This window comes from Scyliorhinus canicula, chromosome 7 (genome assembly GCF_902713615.1).
Source record: "Scyliorhinus canicula chromosome 7, sScyCan1.1, whole genome shotgun sequence".
NCBI lineage: Eukaryota > Metazoa > Chordata > Chondrichthyes > Carcharhiniformes > Scyliorhinidae > Scyliorhinus > Scyliorhinus canicula.
Genome location: NC_052152.1, coordinates 103,639,796 through 103,665,257, shown reverse-complemented (window position 1 = coordinate 103,665,257; position 25,462 = coordinate 103,639,796). Strand labels below are relative to the sequence as shown.

At 45.8% G+C, this 25,462-nt stretch overlaps 1 protein-coding gene across 2 annotated transcripts in view; it reads left to right on the top strand.

Annotated features, from left to right (window-relative positions):
- Window positions 1-25,462, top strand: part of wwc3 (WWC family member 3) — a 241,309-nt gene that overhangs the window by 99,250 nt on the left and 116,597 nt on the right. For both annotated transcript variants that reach the window (XM_038802573.1, XM_038802572.1), the window contains exon 2: window positions 13,616-13,725. In XM_038802573.1, coding sequence (XP_038658501.1) covers window positions 13,616-13,725 — 110 coding nt within the window. The remainder of the gene's footprint in view (window positions 1-13,615; window positions 13,726-25,462) is intronic.

The window sequence follows — 25,462 nt, the reverse complement described above, 5'->3', positions numbered from 1 at the left end:
CCAATGGCGAGGTTTTGGTGCTCACTGCTATTGAGAGGGAAATTGACAGCAACCTTCAAGGAGCTCACACGCACAGTTAATCGCGGAAAAAAATTGCTATTCGAGATGTGCTGCTCCTCCTGTAAGATGTGTGGCACCTCGGCAATCTCCTTTCAAATGTATGGAAAAAGGTGGCGCTCCTGTGCTTACCTCATCAATACAAAGTAAAATGGCCACATTAAATGTACTTCATGTGCGTATATTTAACAAGTATCTATAACCAGTCAGACATATCCACAGCACTAAAGCGCTCAAATTAATCAAAACATACTTGCGTACATACACAGACTGCTTTTCTTTCCCATTTTACCATGTGAATGAGCATATCGCATGTTCAGTGACAGTGTCTGTTACTCATTGTGTATTTACTGTTCAAAGATGCAATTAGCCACATGTGGCTAGTGGTTAATGTGTTGGGCAGCACTGGTATCGGGCTACTGCCAATATTAAGTACTCTGATGTCTACTAGTGTTGCTCTGAGGTTTTGCCATTGATTGACATTCAAATGGAAATGAATGCCCAGGCGGATATGGATTGTTTTATGCAAAGGAACCCTAGTTTGTTCAAGATAAGTCTACCATTTATCGCACTATTACTTCCTGCTAGATGTAGCTATCAATCCAAGTGGCATTTTACAGTCAAGTAAATAAAAATGATTGCGTAGTTTCCCAGAGTTCTAATACACAATGTACAGCTTTAATTTTAACTTGGGGGATGGGGCATTTGTGTTGCGAGGAATGTTCTGTATGCATGGGAATGTTAACTTCTCAGAACATGCGGTTGTACTTAAATTAAGTGGAATCCTGCTGGATGCAGTGAGTCTAAGTGCTGTCTGTTTATAACCAGACTGCATCATTACTCATCACATGACAGAACTCTGGTGTTTAATTTACACCTGTGTTATCTTTAAAAGAACATGAAATAAAATATCTGTATTATAATTCAAGCTGTAGACTGGGCTTGGAATTGTTTAGCTGAATCACTTACTCTTTCTTTTTTACAAAGGGAATTGGTGGCATGACCTGTGCAGCACTATGAGGAGTGAGACTAAATTGGGGTGTCTCTTTCAAAGTTCCAGCATGAGTATGATGGGCTGAACAGCCACATGTTACCAGCGGTGTACCACAGGGATCAGTGCTGGGTCCTCTGCTATTTGTGATTTTTATCAATGACTTGGAGGAGGGGGCTGAAGGGTGGGTCAGTAAATTTGCTGATGACACCAAGATTGGTGGAGTAGTGGATGAGGTGGAGGGCTGTTGTAGGCTGCAAAGAGACATTGATAGGATGCAGAACTGGCCGAAAAATGGCAGATGGAGTTTAACCCTGATATGTGCGAGGTGATTCATTTTGGTAGAAAAAGTTTGAATGCGGATTACAGGGTCAATGGCAGTGTTCTGAGGAATGTGGAGGAACAGAGCGATCTTGGGGTTCATGTCCACAGATCTCTGAGGGTTGCCACTCAAGTGGATAGAGCCGTGAAGAAGGCCTATAGTGTGTTAGCATTTATTAACAGGGGGCTTGAGTTCAAGAGCCGTGGGGTTACGCTGCAACTGTACATGACCCTGGTGAGACCACACTTGGTCACCTCACTATAGGAAGGATGTGGAAGCATTGGAAAGGGTGCAAAGGAGATTTACCAGGATGCTGCCTGATTTGAGGGTAGGACTTATGAGGAAAGGTTGAGGGAGCTAGGGCTTTTCTCTTTGGAGCGGAGGAGGATGAGAGGCGACTTAATAGAGGTTAATAAGATGATGAGGGGAATAGATAGAGTGGACGTTCAGAGACTATTTCCTCGGGTGGATGTAACTGTTACAAGGGAGCATAACTATAAGGTTCAGGGTGGGAGATATAGGACGGATGTCCGAAGTAGGTTCTTTACTCTGAGAGTGGGTAGGGTGTGGAATGGACTGCCTGCTGTGATAGTGGAGTCGGACATTTTAGGAACTTTCAAGCGGTTATTGGATAGGCACATGGAGCACACCACAATGACAGGAAGTGGGATAGCTTGATCTTGGTTTCGGACAAAGCTCGGCACAACATCGAGGGCCGAAGGGCCTGTTCTGTGCTTTACTGTTCTATGTTCTATGAACCTAGCAGCTTTAGCTTCACAGGCTGGTGTCACGTCGGGGGGGACCTCCTTGTGAGCCACCTGGGCCCTCCTCAATATCAACCTTCCCACCACCCTTAAACTTCCCTTCCTCCCAACCGGAGCACTTAAACCTGGCCGCTACTCCCTCCATCCGATCCCCCTTCCCAACTCCTCTGTATGCTGGGAATGCCTGTTATCGCATCTTTGGCCACTGCTCCTACCCGGTGCTGTTGGGACTATTCGCCATCCAGATTCTCAGCAGCACTTCAAGGCAGGATGTCCTCCCGTGATGGGGGCAGAAGTCTCAGCTGAATGCGATTAACTCTGCGTCCTGTGCTAAATTCTTGTGAGGCAGCCTTGGAGATTGAGATCATCCACCCATCGTTGACATTTTAGTAGGGGTTTGGGGGCACAGATACTGTGGTGTCTCATAAAATCCAGCCTGTAGTGAGCAAATAGGGTGAAGTTAGAAGGTTGAGGGTTCAATTTCTACTGCAGAGATTTCATCATATTTTATAGGTTGACTGAGTATAGTGCTGAGGGAGTGCTCGAGGTGATGTCTTTCCCATGAGATGTTAAAACCAAGTCTATGTGATCAAGGCAGTTGGGCCTTTGTGGCACCAAAAAAAATTAATATGTCAACTTTTTGACTGCATGCCCTTCGTTGGCGGCAGGATTACACCTTCCTTTTCAAAAAATAATCTTTATTGTCACAAGTAAGCTGACATTAACACTACAATGAAGTTACTGTGTAAATCCCCTAGTCGTCACATTCCGGCGCCTGTTTGGATCCACAAAAGTCCAAATTACCTAAGAGCACGTTTTTTAGGACTTGTGGGAGGAAAGCAGAGCACCTGGAGGTAACCAATACAGACACAGGGAGAATGTGCAGACTCCGCACAGACAGTGACTCAGCGGAAATCGAATCTGGAACCCTGGCGCTGTGGGGCAATAGTGCTAACCACTGTGCTACCGTGCCGCCCCCTCCACTTGTCAATGGGATTTCCCATTGAAACCACACCACGCCGCCACAAACCTCGCTGGCAGGGGTGCACTGCCAATGGGAATAGTGAATTCTGGTGACTGGAGAATATCAGTTTATGACTTTTACTGTAACACATTATTAAAAGCACTAGTGATTAAATATTATGTTCGCAGATATCTTGGGCAGGATTCTCTCAGCCCGGGGCGGGGCTGGAGAATCCTTGCAACCGGCGCGAATTGCACCACGCCGCCCCAACGCGATTCTCTGCAGAGTGGAGAATTGGCGTCGGTGTGGCACTGGTTGGGGGCCGTTCTACGTGCCCCCCCCCCCCCCCCCCCCCCCCCCCCCGGCGATTCTCGGCCCGGAATGGCCGAGCATGGTGGCAAAAAATGGCGCCGTTATAATCTGCTCTCAATCGGCGGGACCTCGGCTTGGAAGAGTCTGGGGGCGGCCTGTAAGGGTGGGGGATCAACCCCAGGGGGGCCCTCCGTTGTGGCCTGGTCCACGATCGGGCCCACCAATTGGTGGGCAGACATCTTGGGCTGGGGGCCTCCTTTCTTCCGCACTGGCCCCTTTAGCGTGACGCCATGTTGCGTCGGGGCCGGTGCAGAGGAGGGAGCCACTGCGCATGCGCGGACCCCGCGGCGCCCAGTTGACGCCAGGATCAGCAGCTGGAGTGGCATGGGCCATTCCAGTGCCGTGCTGGCCCCCAAAAGGGGCCAGAATTGCTGATCCTGAGGCCATGTTGACGCCGTTGAGAAATGCGACGGTGTCTCCGACGGCGTCAACACTTAGCCTCAGGATCAGAGAATCCCGCTCCTTGTACTTTAAAACACAGGACTGCTCTTCTCCCATTTTTCTTTCAGCACAACCAAAAGTACACTTCATAGACATTCTTTACACTGTCCTTTAAGTAGGCATCCAATTCTGTGAGAAACAGTCCCTCATGATTCTTATCTCTCAAGGGTTTTACTTCAATCTTTTTCCATTCCATCTTGGAAACCTTTAACTTCGGGACTGCCATTCTTGGTGTGAGTTTTCCTGAAGACCTCTCCCTCCAACTCGATGCAGAGAATAAATGGCGAAGCCTTGCCACTGACAGGAGTAAAAAGAACATTTAAAGGGACCTCACAGCTGGCAAAACTCAGAACGAGCTCCATAGCTGTTATTGCTGACCTGGAGCAGGTGACTGCCAAAATCTCATCCAGTAATCCCAATAGGTGTTGTAACCCACAGTCTGGGAACACTAGCCCGAGCTGAAGCTAAGCATACCAAGTCACGTTTTAACTGCTCATGAATTTGGTTTTTCCAGTCTGAGCGCGAGCTCCCACCCACATTCCTTTGAGGTGAACACAGCATCTTGTTACCTACAGCTGCTCTCCTACTCCTGGATCCTGGCAAACACTCGTTGTCTGTGAGTTCTCAGTGACAACATAGACCCTTCTCTTCTCAAAGCTGGTCTCCATGGTAACAGGAATTACATGGGCCTTGCATTCAGTTAGAAGAAGCTTAGCTACCCTTTAGACCCCGACTTGCTCTTACCTTGGAAGTACATGGAGAGTTTACTGCACATCTGTTAACAACCTAACATTCTCAACACTTTTCGGGAACTTTGGAGACTCACACTCTGTCCACTGTTAGCACACAGGCTGCTGCCATTGTCTCCAAGTGAAACGAACCTGCACCTTTTTCCAAATAAAATACTCTGGGCACCTAGTAATCTCTAATAATCAAACCACCCAGGCTTGCTTTCAGGCAGATCTCTAAACAGGTCACATGCACCCCTTCATTTTACGTTCATTTTACCTTAACTTAAAGAAGCAGTCCCAAAGAATATTAATCTTCGGTAGCACAGTGGTTAGCACTGCTGCTTCACAGCTCCAGGGTCCGACGTTCCATTCCCGGCTTGAGTCACTGTGCGGAGTCTGCACGTTCTCCGCATGTCTGTGTGGGTTTCCTTCGGGTCCTCTGGTTTCCTCCCACAAGTCCCGAAAGACAGACTGTTAGGTAATTTGGACATTTTGAATTCTCCCTCTGTGTACCCGAACAGGTGCCGGAATGTGGCGACGAGGGGCTTTTCACAGTAACTTCATTGCACTGTTAATGTAAGCCTACTTGTGGCAATAAAGACTGTTATTCTTATAAAGATGTGCAGGTTAGGTGGATTGGCCATGCTAAATTGCCGTAGGTGTCCAAAAAGGTTGGGTGGGGTTACTGGGTTTCAGGGCTGGGGTGGAAGCGTGGGCTTTGGTAGGGTGCTCTTTCCAAAAGCCGGTGCAGATGTGATGGGCCAAATGGCCTCCTGCACTGTAAATTCTATGGGTTACATAGAACATTACAGCGCAGTACAGGCCCTTCGGTTCTATGATTTGTAATTGTTCTGAAGTCTCATTACAGATTGGGGAACGTGCTGTGCATAAATTGGCAAGAGTACCTACTTATGTGTGGCACGGTAGCACAGTGGTTAGCACTATTGCTTCAGAGCGACAGGGACCCGGGTTCGATTTCCGGCTTGGGTCTCTGTTTGTGAGGAGTCTGCATGTTCTCCCCATGTCTGCGTGGGTTTTCTCCGGGTGCTCCAGTTTCCTCCCACAAGTCCCGAAAGACGTGCTGTTAGGTGAATTGGGCATTCTGAATTCTCCCTCCATGTACCCGAACAGGCGCCGGAGTGTGGTGACTAGGGGATTTTCACATTAAGTTCTTTGCAGTCTTAATGTAAGCTTACTTGTGACACTAATGAAGATTATTATTATTTCAAACATATTTCATTAGGCTGTGGCTGTAAAATGCACTGGGATGTCCTGAGATTGTAAACTATATAACCGCAAGGCATAATTTAATATAGTAAAGAAGCTTGTCCATTCCTTTCACTGAACCTCTTTGTCTACCTCTTTCTACAAATTTAGAAGCTTCCTCAAATCTCATACTTGTTCCTCTTAACCTTGATTTTAAAAATCTCACACAGGGTCTCAGGCCTGGGGCTTCCGTCCCGGCTCGGGAGTGCAGAATTGAGACATTTCAAGTTCTGTAAACCTGACCCAGGAGAAAGTGTCCCGGATGGTTGAATTTTCAGTCCAGGGTGGCTGGATCCCCTGGGAGTCTGGCCAAGTGATCCCAGAGCGAGCATGGAGGATACTGGGCGTGGAGGTGGGCTTTGCGGAAGCCGACACTGCGTTGAAATGATAAAAAACAACAGACACACACAAAACATCCCTTGCGTTCCTTCACCGCCCCCTCTCCTTCCCCGCACACACTCCCCATGGCTCTCCGACCTTCTATGTCAACCTATGTTCCTCTGTCCACCGCCATGGCCCTTTCTAGCCCCATTTACCAACTTAGTGCCCAACCCCATCTTGGTTTCAAAAAAACAAATTCATAAAATAGTTGTTCTGTGCATTTCTATTCCATCAACTAGATTATCACTATCACAACAAGCATTTCATCCAATTGCATAATCTCTTATAAAACAAGCAGAGGAATTCATTGTCTCACTTCAAAGAGTTTGTAGCCACTTGGAGCTGTCAGTCAAAAGTTGAAGTGGCAGGCACCCTACTGATAATGAATGGCTGTGAAGTCAGTTTTGAATCACTAATCTAGTTGTGATAGTCCAAAGGCTTATGTCAACAATAGTAAGCAACAATTCTTTTAATACCCCACACCAAGAGTTAAAGGGCAGCAGCTTTAAATTCCTTGACACTGCCTTTGACTGTGCATCTTGACACTTTTGACAGTTGTTTTTGACAAATCCTGCCATGCTGGTTGGTGGAATGCAACTTCAAAGATCTCAGAAATGCTAACCGTGAATTCATCATCGATTGTCATAAAAACCCACCCTCGACTCCCTTTTGGAGAAGTGAAGTGCTCATTAGGATTGGTAATAATAGGCATTACCACTATGTCACCATCATCCCATTTATGTGGTTCATCCAGTTGATATTTTGGTCAATGGAAACTGCATGATATTGATGATGTGGGTGGGCTTCAGTGATAGCAATACCGTTGACTGTTAAAGGGCAGTATTAAATACATGAATAGGATGGAAATAGAGGGATATGGACCCAGGAAGTGTAGAAGATTTTAGTTTAGTTGGGCAGCATGGTCGGCGCAGGCTTGGAGGGCTGAAGGGCCTGTTCCTGTGCTGTACTTTGCTTTGTTCTTTGTAAATTCTCTCCTATATGGGATGGCCATTGCCTGACAATTGAGTGTCACAAATATTACTTGCCACTTATCAGCCCAAGCTGAATATTGCCTAGGTACTTTCCATTTGGGCAGGGACTATTTCAGTATCTGAGGAGTTGAGAATGGTACTGAACACTGCAATCATCAGTGACCATCCCTTTGATGGAGGAACGGTCATTGATGAAGCAACTGAAGACGGTCATGTGAAGGAAGGGATTCTGAAGAATTCCTACAGCAATATCTTCGACTGAGATAAATAACCTCCAACAGCCTCAACCAGCTTCTATGCTAGATATGACTCCCAACCAGTGGAGATTTCCCCCCTGATTCCCATTGACTTCAATTTTGCTAGGGCTCCTTGATGCCACACTTAGTCAAATACTACCTCGATGTGAAGGGCAGTCACTCGCTTTTCCCCTCTGGAGCTCAGCTCTATTTGTTCATGTTTGGACCAAGGCTACAATGTGGTCAGGAGTGGGTTGTTTTGTTTGAACTGAAATTGTATAAAATGTTTTGTAATTCTCAATGGTTGCACCTCTCAAAAATGTTCTGTTTCTGGATTGGAATGATGTTGTTGATGTATGTTGCTGAGAATTATACTATGTGAGATACCATTGTTTGCTTTGATAAAATTGTTAACCTGCTTAAATTGAATAATGATTCTGTTCTGACAGCAGACAAAAGTTCATACAAAGTAGTCACTGTGGTTCCCAGTATCATGCAGCCAGACCTGGACCTTTAAGGCAGCAGCACATTGGTTCAAAGGTTTTGTGTCAAATCCCTTGGTGTCCTATTTTAATGCAATCGTTTAATCTGTTGAAAATAAACTGGTTACTTTGATTAAAAGCATGATGGAATGCTAAGTAACCCAATTAGGGTTAAGCCCCAAATATAGTTGCCTCGTTGTGAAGATTTATTTATTTCTTTTAAGGGCATGGTTTACTATTTAACTGGTTTGAACTCTCAAAAGTGCTCATAGACTTTTCTGAACCGCAGTGTGCATCACATCTATGCTCATGTTAAACTTTTCATGCATTGCTTTTTTGGGGGGAACCATTCTGTGAAACACAGTCATGTCTACAGCTGCACCATTCTGTCACTTGGTAAGAGCCGGGTGCTGTAGATCTAGAACCCTATATCTACAACATATTACCACAAATCTAGAACCCCAAATCTACAACATATTACTGCAGATTTAGAATTTTATAGCTACAACATACTACTGCAGATCTCGAACCCTAAATCTACAACATATCACTGCAGATCTGGAACCCCATAGCCACAACATATTACTGCAGCTCTAGAACCCGGGGCTAGCTTCTCTGTTTTTGGGACTATGTCCCCACGCCATCGTGAAAACTGTCTTTTACGCCAGGAAAATTGGAGTCAAAAGGCCACAAATTCGCCGTCTTGCAGGGGGCTAACAGGCAGCTGTCGTAAAGCTCGCAGCTCCAGCTGCTGATGCGGCCCCTCACATTTCCTGGTCAGAAGCTGCGCATGGGCATGGCGGCGGCCTCCAGTGGCCGCACCGTGCTCCATGGCAGACTCAGCCCGCGGAACTGGGCCGCCGAAATAGTGCCCCACATCGGCCGCTCGCCCACCCCGGTCCGCCCACAAACATAGCCCCCAGTCCTGAATGAAGCCCCACCCCACCCTCCGATCGTCCCTCCCCCGTCTGTGGGAGCCCTGGACTGAGTCCGCAGCCGCCACGCGAGGTTCCCGAACGGCAGGACCATGTTAGAACCACACTGCCGGGAATTCGGCCGGTCTGGGACGGAGAATAGCGGGCCGGGTCTCGGGCAATGGATACTCGGTGCGGCGTAGATTTTCAGGGGGGGTAGAATAATGAACTGACGCCGGTCCTGATTTTGTGCGTGAAAACTGATTCTCCACCACATCACCGAACGTGATTTCGGCGCCAGGATGCGGAGAATCCAGCCCCCTATCCTACAACATATTATTGCACTCTGAAGAGAATTTTCCATTGTTCTGACTCCTCATGGGCACAGCCACGAATAGATTTATCATAGATTATCATAGAATTTACAGTGCAGAAGGAGGCCATTCGGCCCATCGAGTCTGCACCAGCTCTTGGAAAGAGCACCCTACCCAAGGTCAACACCTCCACTCTATCCCCATAACCCAATACCCAATTTGGGGCAGCAGGGTAGCATGGTGGTTAGCATAAATGCTTCACAGCTCCAGGGTCCCAGGTTCGATTCCCGGCTGGGTCACTGTCTGTGTGGAGTCTGCACGTCCTCCCCCTGTGTGCGTGGGTTTCCTCCGGGTGCTCCGGTTTCCTCCCACAGTCCAAAGATGTGCGGGTTAGGTGGACTGGCCATGCTAAATTGCCCGTAGTGTCCTAATAAAAGTAAGGTTAAGGGGGGGGGTTGTTGGGTTACGGGTATAGTGTGGATACGTGGGTTTGAGTAGGGTGATCATGGCTCGGCACAACATTGAGGGCCGAAGGGCCTGTTCTGTGCTGTACTGTTCTATGTTCTAACCCCACCCAACACTAAGGGCAATTTTGGACACTACGGGCAATTTATCATGGCCAATCCACCTAACCTGCACATCTTTGGACTCTGGGACGAAAGGCTTCAATGTAGAAATGTGACTCCAGGTTGCGTTTTCTTGGGGGAACAATTTGGTTATAATGTAGAAATTAAGAGAATTATAGAAATCAAGAAGAAAATTGCAGTAAATGGGAGAAACTGCAGTAAAATGATTGCATTTTAAGCAAGAAAATACTGTGCATTAATATAACCTATTTTTGAGGCCTTCAGCCATCCCAAAGTGTTACACGTAATGATGTACATTTGAAATGTAATCACTGTGCAATAAAGGGAATGCAATAGTCAATATGCACATAGCAAGATTCTATTAATCACATTGAAATAAATGACCAAATCATCTGTTTCTGGCAGTGGTGTATGAGAGATGAATTTTGGTTAGGTCCCTGGGAGAAGCTTTATTTGAGGGGGATCTTGCACGTCATTGTCACATAAAGCAACAGTGGTCTAAGTTCAGCCGCTGCACCAAAGAAAGAAATTCATGGACATTGTTGTGCTGTTGATGTAAATTTGCTGTGTCTGCATGCATTTTGGTATGCTGATCTGCTCTTTTTTTTTACTGTGAACTGTTTTACTGTCAGCAGAGGGCACATTCCAAAGCTGCAGGAGTTTTGGTGATAGCAGAGGTGAAGGAAGTAATTATATTGCTCCTTGAGGAATGGAATGTGCTTGACTTTTGCTGTAAACAGACCCTCTTTGCCTCAGATTTTGAAACAGTTTTTTCAGTTGAGATGAGAGATAGTTTATTTAAAGTAGGACTGGTTGAAATGCAAACAAATATGTAGACTGGGGAGGGGATGATGTTGGTTACGTCATGTCCATTATGTGGGCACTGGATAGCAGAAATCGTCGTTTAATTGAAGATATGAAAAATCAATTTCTTTCCACATTTCTCCTCCTAATGTGGTTGGGAGTGTAAGAGGTTGCTGTTGTCAGGCCATCCACCTGAGGGTCGAATAATGCTATCTTTAGGAGAGACGAGCAATGACACCTGAAACCCCCTCCCCACCCCACCCCACCCCTCCAAATCCCCCAAAGGTTTGGCCATCAGCAGCTTGATCAGCGGCTTGTTGTGAACTTGAGACTAGCGCATTTGCTCTTCACCTGCAACTTGTATAAAGCTCATAAGATCCTAATTGGACAGATAAACAGATTAGAGCTTGGGGTAGTCAGTAGTCAAAGCAACATTCATCAAGCTTATAGTCATCTGGAGCAAGTCTAGTTTGAAGTTGCAATTTCCACCCTCCAAGACTGACTTTAACAGATGTCATTGTAGCAGGATGTGTGATGTCTTGAGAGAGCAGATAGATCAGGAACTGTTGGGGAAAGGCGTGCGCTGTTGGATGTTGCAGTTACGAGACACGTCCTGAGAAGGCAAGCTTATTTTTCTAGCGTAGTGTAGTTTCTTTTCTCTATAATTGTTCTATAATTCTTCACTTCTGTATAATTTTATGTTAATTTGCTGGGTGATATTTGCAGAACTGTAGGGAAAGAGCAGGAAAGTGGGTCTAAAGAGCCAGCACTGACATGATTGACTGAATGGCCACCTTCTCTGTTGTAAGATCCTATGAGGGTAATCTATTCCTGATTTGCCACTCCCACACTGGAGAAGGTATGACAGAGATAGCAATGATTAGTTGCAATGGCATCATGTAGGATTGGAGGATGATGACAGATACGGATCAAAGGATGAATCTTTGGCTACATCAAGTTCAGGAGATTAATGAAATATCTTTGCAGTCGCTTCATGATAAAGCCTCACTGGCCCAGGATTGGTTTATCCCTGTCACTAGTACTACATTGTCCATAACACACAACAAAATGCACGAGAAGTGGCATTTTCAATACTACATTTCTCAGTCGACATTTCTCAGTCACTGTCTCAATAAGTTGTCGTGGCCCTGGAAGGTAGTAAGAAAATAATATGCAACGGAATGAAGCCAAGATGTGTAGCTTCCAGGAGATGTTGTGGATGCATTGGGGTTCTGCCATCCACAAACAGTGATGCCTAGCCACAGTCTGTCTAATGCAGCATGGTGGCACAGTGGATAGCACTGCTGCCTCACAGTGTCAGGGACCCGGGTTCAATTCCAGCCTTGGGTGACTGTGTGGAGTTTGCATGTTCTCCCTGTGTCTGTGAGGGCTTCCTCCAGATGCCCCGTTTCCTCCCACAGTACAATGCTGTGCCAGTTAGGTGGATGGCCCATGATCAATGCAGTGGGTAGGGCGAGGGAGTAGGTCCAGGTGAGGGCTCTTTCGGAGGGTCAGTGCAGACTCAGTGGGCCGAATGGACTTCCTCGGCACTGTGTGGATTCTATGAATGTGCAATTTGTGGCCTTTGTTTTGGATTTTATACGAGTTGCACAAGGTCCAATTTAGCACGGAGGAAATCTCCAGGTTTTGATGCATGTTTTACCAGATGCTCTGACGACACGTCCAGCCAAAGCATTTCAATTGTGGAAACTATTTCTTCTGGTATCACAACCAGAACAAGGCATAACCCTAAAATTAGAGCAGGGCCATTCTGGCGTGATTTCAAGAAGCACTTCACACACTGGGTGGTGTGAATCCAAAAAGCTGTTGAGACTGGGATAATTGAAAATGTCAGAATTGAGGTTGATAGATACTTCTTCAGTGCGGATGGAAAGTCTTTTTCTTCAGTTCTGATGAAACGTTATCAACCTGAATTGGTGGTGTGACTCAGCGGAAATAATTCTAAGTTCACTTTTGGGTGCAGTTGACAGGGTGTTTCTTAGCAGCTGCAGTGGCGAGATTCACCCTGCTATTCATTGGCACTTTGTTGGGTTTCCTTGGGCCTCGGGGAGTTTCACTCTGTGACACTTAGGCAGATTTCCTGCAGGACCGGCTCCTCACACATCAGGGCCCCATTTTCAACAGCTGCCCTATCTTGACAGCAACCCCCCCAACTTTTATTTGGCCCTTCCAACCGCCTCTCATGGGCAAAGCCCCCCTCCCCCCAGGGTCTGATCCCTCACGGTGCCAACCTCCCACCTGGGCATCTTGCCAACCTGGCACCCTGGCAGTGCTTCCCATGCACTGGCACTGTGTGTGCCAGGCTGGCAGTATCGATGTGCCCAAATGGCCTGTGAGATTTCCTGAGGTGTCATCACACCTTGTCCACGTTTGTGGAAATCAGTGCTAAATGAAGCCTGGTTGAGGTCTCGCAGACGCAGCTGTTGACTCCCGAACGCTGAGTGAATGTGGCGTCCGGGTATTTAAATGTGCCTAACGGCCAGCTGTGATCCAGATTGTGATCAGCTGGGTGGGGAGCCCAATTTGGGGCTCTCCCGGGATTCGATGATTGCACAGGAGCAACGCGGTGGCTAAATCGTGCCCGTTGACTCTGTTTTCCTCTTTACAGATGTCAAAAGACCTGCTGAGCATTTCCAGCATTTTCTGTTTTATTTTGGATGTCTGAAATCTGCAGTATTTTGCCTTTGCATCAATAGATTTTAGTTAGGTTAAATTAGTAAGAGGCATGGAATCAAGATGGGTAAATGGATTTGAGATACGGATCAGCCATGATCTAATTGAATGAAAGAATAGGCTCAAGGGGCCGACTCCTGTTCCCATGAACGAAGGAGGTTCGGTTAGTTTTTATTTGTCATTTTGTTAATGAATCAATTGCTACTGATGTTTTCATTTTGAAACTGGACAACCTCCAAGGCTGGTTTGTGCAATCCCTACAGACGCTACAACTTACAACCCTTGTCTTTGGTGCTTTTCCAGACTGACCAAGCCACTGACCTTTGCAGATTGTGTTGGCGATGAACTACCACTGGGCTGGGAAATAGTTTACGATCCGCAGGCTGGCATCTACTACATTGACCACGTCAACCGTAAGTATTTCTGGGATCTCCTGTATTCTGAAAAATGGAGGGCAATGTTTCAGAGTAAGCTGTAATGGGAGTATCTGTGCTGTTTTGCCAAATTGAAGGCCTTTAGCTTTGATCAGCTTCTCTTGTACTTTGCTGTTCATTATGAAAGACATCACAGATATTCATTGTTGCTACTTCGTAGTCATCCTGAAAAAGTTGTGCCATTCAATGTTTTTTAAAAAATATTTTTATTCTCCTTTTTCACATTTTCTCCCAAATTTACACCCAACAATAATCAATAATGAATGTTCGATGTATTCCAATTCTCGAAAGTGCATAATGAATAACGCCCATGAATTATCGAACCTCTCCATCCTTCCCCTCAGTTCAAATTTGACCTTTTAAAACGTGAAGAATTACAGCAGGTCCCCCTGCCACGCCAGGGCACAGGGTAGAGATGTTGATCTCCACCCTAACAGGATCCGCCTTCGGGCAATCAACAAGGGGAAGGCTACAACATCTGCCTCCAAGCCCATTTCCAATCCCGACTGGTCCGATACCCCGAATATGGCCTCCTGAGGGCCCGGGTCCAGTTTCACGTGCACCACTTTAGCGCTTACCCTAAAAACCTCCTTCCAGTAATCCTCCAGCTTTGACAGGACCAAAACATATGAACGTGATTTGCAGGGCCCCCCGCAACGTTCACACACATCTTCTACCCCCTTAAAAGCCGGCTTGTCCTCGCCCTTGGAAGGTGGGCTCTACATACCACCTTCAGCTGTATAAGCCCCAACCTCGCACAAGAGGTGGAGGCGTTCACTCTCCTGAGCACCTCACACCAGAACCCGTCCTCCATACCCTCTCCCAACTCTTCCTCCCATGTTGCTTTGATCCCTTCCTGCGGAGCCTTGTCCTCCTCCAAAATAGCTCTGTAAACCGCAGATACTACCCCCTTCTCCAGTTCCCCTGTCGTCAGCACCTCCTCCAGCAATGTGGAGGCCGGCTCCACCGGGAAGCTCTATCACCTTCCTGGAAAAGTCTCGAACCTGCATGTATCTAAATATTTCCCTCTGCTCCAGCCCATACATCACTCCCAGCTCTTTCAATCCTGCAAACCGACCCCCAAGAAACAAATCTTTGAGTGTTCTAATTCCTTTCTCCTCCCATCTCCGAAAATTTCAAACCACTTCCCTGAATGTGCCATTCAATGTTGTGCAACCTTTGGATCCAGTATCCCCTCACACCTCACATGCAGATTAAACAACATTCAATCTCCCCTACTGTGGATATTGGGGGTCGATTGAAATTTTCAAGACTGAACAAATAGATTTTTCCTGAATAAAGTGTTGAGAGTCGTGTCGTAAAGGTGGGTACATGGAGTCAGCATATAAATCAATCAAGATCTAACAGAGTGCAGGGACATGCTTGAGGGATTAAATGGCCTACTTAAGGGACTTGGAGAAAGATTGTTCCTCAAGGGGAAAGTTTCTTCCCTTTTGTGGAAAGTCAGCTCTTGATCCAACCATACTCGCCCAAATGCCATGTCTATTGAATGTATTTCAACCTATTTGTCAGTCAGCTGCATTTGGATTGGTGTTTTTCACAAGTCCAGGGCCTGGATTTTCACCATGACAGAGAGCTTCGCCACCATGGCAAAAATGGCAGACAAGCCAGCAAAAGATGGCAAATCCAGCCCCCGAACACGGGACTTGCCATTTCTGCAGAGGCAGGAATTGGTGTAGTTCGCATTTCGCACATGCTCTGGTTATTTAATCATTGGTTGACTCTGCTCCACTTGGATTTTGGTAGCCTCTAGTGTGTGAAAACCAGAGTGTGCAGAGTAGACCTCGTAAGAGCAGGACTGAACTTTGTGTATTTTGTTTGATAGCCCTTTTTGGAAGGTAAGGTACCCCTTGAATCTAGTCCTGGGATGCCTTTGGCAAAGGTCAGGTTTCCTTTGGGAGGTGAAATCACCGTTGGAATTTCTAAAAGTAGGTAAAAATGTCTGCACAATGTGCAAAAAGTCATTAGCTGTTGAAACTGTCAAAATCAACTGTCAAAAGAAACTGAGATGACCTGTCGAGAGTACCTGTCAAGAGGTTCTGCTAAATGTGCCAAGAGAACCGGTCCAAATTGTCAAGACGAACAGTGAAAAGCACCCGTCAAAGGGAGCTATCAAAGCACTTAAATATTGTGCCCGTTAAATCGAATAAATGTCTGGAGTATTTAAAAGCAAACATTGCTTGTTATTTCATTGTGTTGACGTATGCATGAGGGTTTCCATTACTGCGTTACTGTTGCATAATTGATTTCACAACCATCAAATCGCAGGGCACTTGCCGTTCCACGATTTGATTGACAGCTACAAGGTGTTCTAGACTCTTTGAAGTGGGACTATGAATCTCAATACTTGTTGTTAGAAGGGATTGTGCACTTGAATGAAATGTTTGTTGATATAAGGCTTAATATGGTGTAAATGTTTTTATGAATGAGTGTGCTTTCTTCAATATAGTTAAGTCTGCAATAGACTCTTTGAACTTTATTTTATAGAATTTTATTTTATCTTGTATCTCCTTGGGCCCTGAAGTTAGCTCATAGAGATACAAGGTGAATTGGTATGGCAGGTGTAAAGCTGGTGGGTGGAGGGCATGGGTTGGCATGATTTGGCACAATGTTGTCATAGGGGCCATGAAAGGCCATGGTGTGGACATGCACACTGGTTGACATTGAGGATATGATGGACCATGAGTGGTGGGTACAGCTCCTGAGTTGGCATGGGGGTGCTTGAAGGCATGAAGGCTGGAGGGATGTTTTATGCTTTATTCAATTAAAAAACACAAAATTGGATACAGTACCAGAGCCCCAAGGTAGCTCTTCCACTAAACCTGTCTTCACACCTGACATCCTTTTCATTATCTTGGAGGTCGCCCACCCTAACTTCTAACTTGGTCCGTTTCAACCCCGGACCGACTTCCGGGCAACCATTTTTGAAAGTTGGGTTTGCGGAACGGAATTCTCCAAACTATGCACACAAGACTCGTGAATGAAAATCCAGGCCTAGATGCCGGTGCTGTGATGGTAAGAGGGCTGGTTTAGCTCAGTGGGCTAGACAGCTGGTTTGTGATGCAGAACAAGGCCAGCAGCGTGGGTTCAATTCCCGTACCAGCTGAGAATTCTGAATTCTCCCTCTGTGTACCCGAACAGGCACAGGATTGTGGCGGCTAGGGGTTTTTCCACAGTAACTTTATTGCAGTGTTAATGTAAGCCTACTTGAGACAATAAAGATTATTTACATTTACATTCAAAATTTCATGCTATTGAATCCTTATAGTTTAAAATAATTCTCCCTTTCTCCTGCTCCACTTTTGCCCCTTTGGTGTTTTTTTCCCTTTTTAAGTGGTTTATGTGAACTACAATTAAAGTGGATCTTATGCTTATTTTTGTGTAAATTATTATTTGAAGTATTTTTGCACAAGCCATTAAATCTTTCAAAAATCTGTACTTTGCTGTGACTAAGATGATCTGTTCACTGGTGCTTTTTTGAATAAACTTGTGATGAATTTGATGCTTATATTTTACCACTCTTTCAAATCCACAAGAGTTCAATTATAAAGCATTTCTCATGATGGTTAAACCAAGCTTAAAATGTCAGGCAATTGTTGGAAATTATTGCATCTCAGTAATGTTCCAATGTAGTGCCTGGACCATGTGTGTTTCTACGTCAGGATGATGTGAACTAAATTATTAAGGAACAAGTGGTACAAATTGACCTCTACAAATTAGCTCAAAAGTGTTCAGTGGAACCATGGCTTGATATCTAGAAGCCAGCTTTTTTTTTTCTATAATTTTTGCAGTGGCTTTGACTATTGCAAGTTTAAAAATTTGTAAGCATCCTCTGAATATAATTGGAAGAATCATTACCAGAAGAGCTTTTAATCATGTCTCGTTACTAGAATAAAAATAATAACTTATGAGTAATTGTGACAATCATAGAATCCCTACAGAGCAGAATTAAGCTATTTGCCCATCAAGTCTGCACCGGCCCTTTGAAAGAGCATTCTAACTAGGCCCACTCCTCCCACGGTGGGAGCGATTCTCCGATATTCAGGCCAAGTGTTCGCGCCGTTGGGAACGCCTTCGCGTTTCACGACGGCGCGAACAGGGCCCGGGCACGACCTGTTCTGGCCCCCACGGCGCTGGAGTGGTTCATGCTACGCGTAAGAAGTTCCCCGCGCATGCGCAGTTGGGCCAGCTCAATCCCGCGCATGCGCAGTTGGGCCACGCCATCCTGCGCATGCGCGGGGAACTTCTTACACGCGCCGGCCCCGACCCAACATGGGATCGGTGTTCAGGGGCTGGCCGTGGCGGAAAGTAGGCGTGGGGGTGGGGTGGGGAAGGGAAGGGGGAGTGGGATGGGGGGGGGGGGAGAGGCCGGCTCGCCGATTGGTGGACCCTGATCGCAGGCCAGACCCCTTTGGAGGCCCCCCCTTTACAGGTTGCACCCAAGCCTTCGCGACGAGTACCCGCCGGCAGCAACCAGGTGTGGATGGCGCTGGCGGGACTGTCATATTTTTCGTCAGCCTGTGCGGGCCGGAGAATCGCTGCTCGCCGTTTGCGGCGATTCTCTGAGCAGCCTGGCACGATTCTCGCGGCGCTGGTTTTGGGGGGGGTGGGAGAATTACGTGCGGGGGTCGGGGTGGCGTGGCGCGATTCGCGCGGCGCCCTGGCGATTCTCCCACCCAGCGTGGGGGGAGAGAATACCGCCCCTTATCTCTGTAACCTAACCTGGACACAAAAGGGCAATTTTATAATGTTCCAATCACCTGGTGGTCAAACTTAACTCCATCCCTTCACTCACAGGTTGTAGGGGAAAGATAGTAGATGGGTTCATGCCACATTGCCACTCTGATCCCCACCATTTTGGTTTGCCTGGTTTCAGGTGCAGGAAATGCACCTTCCCTCAGAGCATGGTGTCTAATTTAATTGGGGGCGCCGCACGCTGATGAGGTCATTGGGACACGGATGCCATTTTAACCACAGACCATATTGTGACCCACGAGGTCTCCGGGCAGTGGAAAATATCCAAGCCACGGGTAAGTGCATTTAAAAAAAAAAAATGAATGTTCAAGCTTTCTTGTGGGCCAGATGGAACATTGTTCACTGGTTGCATCATAGCTGTCACCAGATTCACCTTTGTGAATCAAAATACCACAAGGACATTCCTTGCTCGCTGAAAATGTGTGGCCAGGCGACTAGACTCACCCATATTGCTCATAAGATTCATTATACTGACGGTGAATCATTTTTACATGCTTTGAAAAACTTAACACTTTCTTAAAATGGACTTGGAGGAGGACAGCAGAAGTTGATTCTTTTTTCAACACTCTCTTACCTGTAAGTACTGTATCAAGTCAGTCAGTCACTTTTGAAATGGAATCTCTCTTACCTGGGCTCAAAATTCCTCTTGCCTGATTCTATAATGCGTTAGATGATGCAATAAGAACTGATAAATACATATTTACAGATTTCACTGACCCCTAACTGTCATTATCCAGCAGCAGATTAAAGCTGGATGTTTTCCCAATGTGATGTTGGTCTTATCGTTAAGAAAGATTTAAAAATGTTCCTTCTAAAATATGTTTTTTTTCTCCCAAGCAGCAGTATCATTGAGCTAATCTTTTATTTTGTTGGGAATCTATCAAGGATTTTGTTGTCTTGCACAATGGCCTGTGTTTGTCAAAACATCACTGAAAAAGGCATTTTAAATACCATCATATACAACAAAGTCTGAATAGATTTAATTACCTCGGGATGGGTAGGGGAAGGTTCAGATAATTCAAATGTGTGGTAAAATCCTACACTGGTATCATAAAGGTCACCACATCTATGGCTTTGAACAACCAGGGATAGAATTTTGGGTTACGTTTCAGCAACCGTAATGGCGGCGCCGTGATTAGCACTGCTGCCTCACGGCACTTAAGACCCGGTTTGTTCCTGGCCACGGGTCATTGTCCGTGTGCAGTTTGCACATTCTCCCCGTGTTTGCATGAGGTTTCGCCTCCACAACCCTAAGAAGTGCAGGTTAGGTGGATTGGCCACACTAAATTACCCTTAATTGGAAAAAAAAAAGACTTGGGTACTCTAAATATATATATTTAAAATTTCAGCAACAGTAGTTGGCTCACAATTTCAAATTGTGGGGAGGGAGAGAATAGCGTTATTGGGTTACTGCAGTCTTGTGCTTTCCTTTACTCAGTTGTTATCTGCGCTTGTAAAGCCTAACATCACAATTTGACTTCTGCAATACTTGCACCCACGTCCAGATTTCAGAAGAAGCAGATGTGTTCTTACATGAAAGTACTGTCCTAGAAAGGTTACACGTACTCCAGATATATATTAGCATTCTTTGTTGCACAGTTACCTAGTCACCCGTTCAATTATTCCTGCTTCGCTACATTTGTACATACCCAGTCATCCAGTTCCCTACCTAACTTGTACAAACACTTGCTACAGATATCCAGCGGTAGATAATCTTTGCAGCTATGCAAGTTGTGAAGAGTGTTTTGTTTTGATGATGTTTCTTGTTTAGGCAAGGATCTTGCACAACTTCATCCATTCAATGTGTTATCATTCTGTGTGAGCATTTATGTGGTTTGAAAATATTTGATTATGAGACTCTTGTACTTCCCATGTGAATTCAAAAATATTGCTAGCGGGGAGAAGCTTGGAGCAAAGAAAGGGAGGGATGTGTGGGACCACATATACATCCCTAAAGCTAGTGTGAAGCAATCAAAAAGACGAATGATGGCCTTTACCTGAAGGGACTCTTAATAGAAAGTGTAGAATTTACACTTCAATGGTACAGAGCCTCGATCAGACTTTATCTTCAATGATGCCGTCAGTTGAAGGACTTTGAAACTCATGGTCACCTTTTGAGGACGTACAGTGCAGATTCAGCAGAATGATCACGAATGAAAGGAGCAAATTGAAGGCAGGTTGCATAAACCTGTTTTCTTTGGGGTATGGAAAGTTGGGACGTGATCTAAGGAGGTGCTTAAAATGTTTGACAGAGTAAATACAGAGAAACTATTTCCTCTGGTACGGAAGAGGGACACGATCCTAAAATAGAGCTAGGCCATTGAGGAGTGAAATGAGGTAGCACTTCTTCATACAAAAGAAATCCGGAACTCACTTCCCTCACAAAAGCTGTTACAGGGCCAATTGACAATTTAAAAAATGAAGGTAGATTTATATTGGATAAGAGCTACGGGGGGGAAAAAGAGGCAGATAAATGAAGTTGAGATACAGCTTGGCCCCGATCTAGCATGTTGGAGCAAGTGTGATGGGTTGAATGGCTTACTCTTGCTCCTATGTTTAATTGATAACATCACGGTCGGGATTCTCTGGTCCCGCTGGCACGCAACCCTGCCTGCGGATTTCCCACCAACGTGGGTGGCTCCAATGGGAATTCCCATGGACAGCGGTGGCAGCAAACACCCCTGCCGCCAGTGAACGGCCTGCCACCAAGAAACATGCAGCTGGGAGGCTGGAGAATCCACCTCACATGCTAAGGAGGTCAACAAGTTGCACTGTAAAGTGTATTTTGTTGGAAATGAAGAGGGGGACCATTGATATTGTGCTGCTCTCCAGCTTCCACCATCTTGTATATTTCCTCAGGTTCACCATTTCTTATCACTTGTGTAAGTGAGCTTTGTGTCCCTTACAATCTGGAGTGCATCCCTTGCAGTGCCAAGGTAAACGAAAGCCTGATTCAAGGATTGCAACTCAGAACAAATGGACCCAAGTATAGGAGGAGGCATTTTAGCCCCTTGAGCCCTTTCCACCATTGAATTACATTAAGGCGTATCAATATTTTAATTTCAACTATCCACACTGGTTTCATATCCCGAATACCCATACTTAACAATAATCAATCAGTCTCATTTTTGAAATTTTCGATTGAATCAGATCGGCAACAGCCTTTTTGGGGGGAGAGAATTCCAGAGTTCCACTGCCTTTTCTGTCAAGAGCTGCGTCCTGATATCATCACATCTGGATGGCCTTGCCCAAAGTTTTCTCTCTCTTTGCAACCTATCCTCTAATTTTGACCCTTTTAGGCCCAGGATCATTTTGATGCAACTTCACTAGGCCACCTGCAAGGCTAGTATATCCTTGCTGAAATGCTGTGCCTGGAATTGAATGCAGCAGGCAAGAGCCCTGTACGACTAATAGAACTTTCACCTCTTCATATTCCTGTCCTCTTGAGATAAAGGCCAATGTTCCATTAGCCCTTTGAATTAATTGTTATATCTGTCCACTAGCTTTGCGTGAAAAGCCCTTACTCTGTGTACAAGACCGGAACCTATCTTGTGCTGCCACATAAATTCTAATCTTTTTTTATAGCAGTAATTAAAACATTCAACTCAGATGAACTAGTCGTTGATTTATTTACAGATATGAATGAGTGAACAGTACACAGTTTGTACTGTTAGAAAAGCAATAAATAGCTGACTCAGGCTCTTGAACTTGCTGTATAGACGCACACTAGTGCAGCAACTCCGGTCCATTGAACTATCAGTCGCCAGGAAGAGACGTGTCCTTTTTCTTCAAACGTCTCTGGTCAACCATCACTCCAGGTACTAAACCAGCTGGAGTTCATCTAACTTTTGAACTATGACTAAACTAAAGCTAATGATTTAATTAAACTGGAATACTGATCAATCAAACTTAAATGGCTGCAATTTCTAATGCTTACCTAATATAGTCATCAATGAAAGTGGTTATTCCAGATAATTGGCATGATGCTTCATCACTTTGCTGCCACATCATGTAGTGGCGATTTCCCTCACCACCCGAAAGCCCCATCATTCACCCCTTGAATATGATAACTGATGGTCCCCACTTGTGTGGGTAGTCCAAAACTAGGATTCCGCAATATAAGTGTTAAAAAAAATTTTTTTTTTAGAGTACCCAATTATTTTTTTCCAGCCTGAGGAGATCCCACCTGTCGATGATCCCGGTGGCGGCATCAAGGCAGCCCTTGAGTTTGTTGATGGGTCACTGTCCGTGTGGAGTTTGCGCATTCTCCCCGTGTTTGCGTGGGTTTCACCCCCACAACCCAAAGATGTGCAGGATATGTGAATTGGCTGCGCTAAATTGCCCCTTAATTGGAAAAAATTAATTGGGCACTCTAAATGAAAAAAAAAAAGAGTTTGTTGATGGGCCCGTTTTGCCCGCCGCACACAGTGTGGTGGAGGATTCGGGCCCGGAGGGCGACTGTCCGAAGTTTGTCAACCCCCCAGTATCGAGAGCGCAGGGTGCACGAGACGCTCTGTAGCGGGGTGCGGGTCTCACTCATGTCTGACACTATGTCGCCCCTCACCCCCTCTGGGGAACTCCCAGAATCTGGCACATCCATAATTGAAGGTTCTTTTGTTTTTCTGTCTCTGTAGGTAGTTCAGGCAGTGTCCTATTGCCCCCCACCCCCCTTCACCAACACTCTGACTCCCTCCCTCCCCACCACCCTCCTTTCCCTTCTCTCCCCACAAGCCCCCACTCCTTTGCCTTCTGTTGGTATAGAGGTGAGGGTATCTGGTCTCTCCAGTGCAAAGTTTAGTGCTTATACCATTTGTTTTTTGTAGAAACGTGTTGTGAACTGTTTTCATAATCAGTATCCACCCCCCCTCCCCGTACATTGGTACTGAGAGGAGGGTACCCTGTTTCTCCAACACAAAATTAGTGTTTGTACTGTTTGGCCTTGTATATATTTTTTACTTTTTTAATAAAAAGATATCGCCAATCCACCTACCCTGCACAGATTCGGGATGTGGGGTGAAACCCACACAGACACGGGGAGGCAATATAAAATAGCTGACAATAAATCTAATCAAATGTTCAGGATAAACGACTTTACTCGGAGTGGTAGGGAGATGACACTTGCACCAAATGGAGAAGTTGAGAGGAATGATCTGGACACATTTCAGGGAAGCTAGACAAAGACATGAGTGAGAAAGGAATAGAATGATATATTGATAGGTTTAGATGATGTAAAGTGAGTGGAGTCTTATGTGAAGCATTCGCTCCAACATTGATTGGTTGGGCTGAACGGTTTGCTTTTGAAATGTACGTTTTATGCAACTCTACGTAAAACTGTTTTGATCAATTATGTGTCGATCGTATTAGAACAGAAATGTGTCTTTTTAAAAGTATTTAATTGGATTTTCACATTTTGTATTTCATAACTCTTAAGTTACATATTACAAAACAGTGTAAAAAGGGAAAATAAAAAAGACAAACTGAGATCAGAACATATATTTACAAGCAATTGTCTTCCCTCCCATTTTGGTCGTGGCCCCTGCTTTAGTCGGCAAATATCTATTACATTCCTCAGTATGGCCAGAGCACGTATTGTGTTTATTTACCGTTTAGTTTGGGCTTCAGCTGGCCCTGGGATTAGTCTCCTGAGGCCCCTTTCCCTCTGACCCCTGATGGCAAATTTTATTTTCTCCAGCCTGAGAAATACCGCCAGGTCATATAGCCAATCTGCAGCTTTGGGTGGTGTTACCAATCGCCAGCGGAGCCAGATTCATTCGAGGGCTATCATGGAGGCAAAGGCCTGGAAGGCAAGAGTTCTGGCTGATCGGAAACCACTTTTGAGCATGGCTACATCCTCACTCCCACAACCCTGAACATTGCCTCAAAAAAGGTCGTCCAGTACCCGACGAGTCTGGGACAAGCCCAGAACATGCCGGCCCGTCATGTTCACATTTGTCCTCCACCTTCAGAAAGAACCTACTCATTTGTGTTCTAGTCGGGTTCACTCTGACGCTCCACCTTTAGCCGCATTAGGCTCAGCCCTGAGCATGTGGAGGTGAAGTTTACCCTGTGCAGTGCTTTGATCCAGAGGTCTCCGCCTATTCTATGCCTAGTTCTTCCTCTCATTTCTTATTCGTTTCGTCCGGCGGGAGCATACCTCCTCCAACACTCACCCATACAGGTTTGCACAGTTTCCCTTCCCTAGGTCACCCTCATCCAGCAGTTCTTCCCCTAACATGTTTCCTGGTATTTGGGGGTACGTCGCTGATTCCTGACGAAGGAAGTTTTTAACCTGAATTTATCTCGGGTTGTTTCCTCTTCGTAATTGAAACCTCTCAGGGATTTCCCTCAGGATCGCTACTCTTTCGTCCTTGTACATATCCCAAACCATCAGTGCCCCCTCATCCTGTCTCCATCTTTTGAAGGTGGCGTCCAGGCTTGCAATGCAGAACAATGCCAGCAGTGCGGGTTCAATTCCCCTACCGGCCTCTCCGAACAGGCGCCGGAATGTGGCGACTATGGGCTTTTCACAGTAACTTCATTGAAGCCTACTTGTGACAATAAGCGATTATTATTATTATTGCCGGAATAAACCTTCCTGCGGGAGTAAACCTGTGGTTGTTGCAGATGTGGACCATGGTGAATATTTTGGTTCGGCCAAAGTGCTGCCTCATTTGGTACCACGCCAGGAGCGTGGCTGCTACCACTGGGCTCCCCAGGTGCCTGGACGGGGGGGATGGGAGAGCGGCTGTGGCTAGGCTCAGAGGGATGTCCCTAACCAGGAACTCTCCTCAGTCTTCACCCATTCTACTCCCTGTTCCTTCACCCATCCCCTCTCTTTCTGTGGTAGACGCCTAGTGGTAAAACCGTAGATTCAAAGGTCCAGGCCTCACATGTTTCTTTTCCTTTTTAGGACCTTCGTTTTGGATTCTCGGGTTCGTCT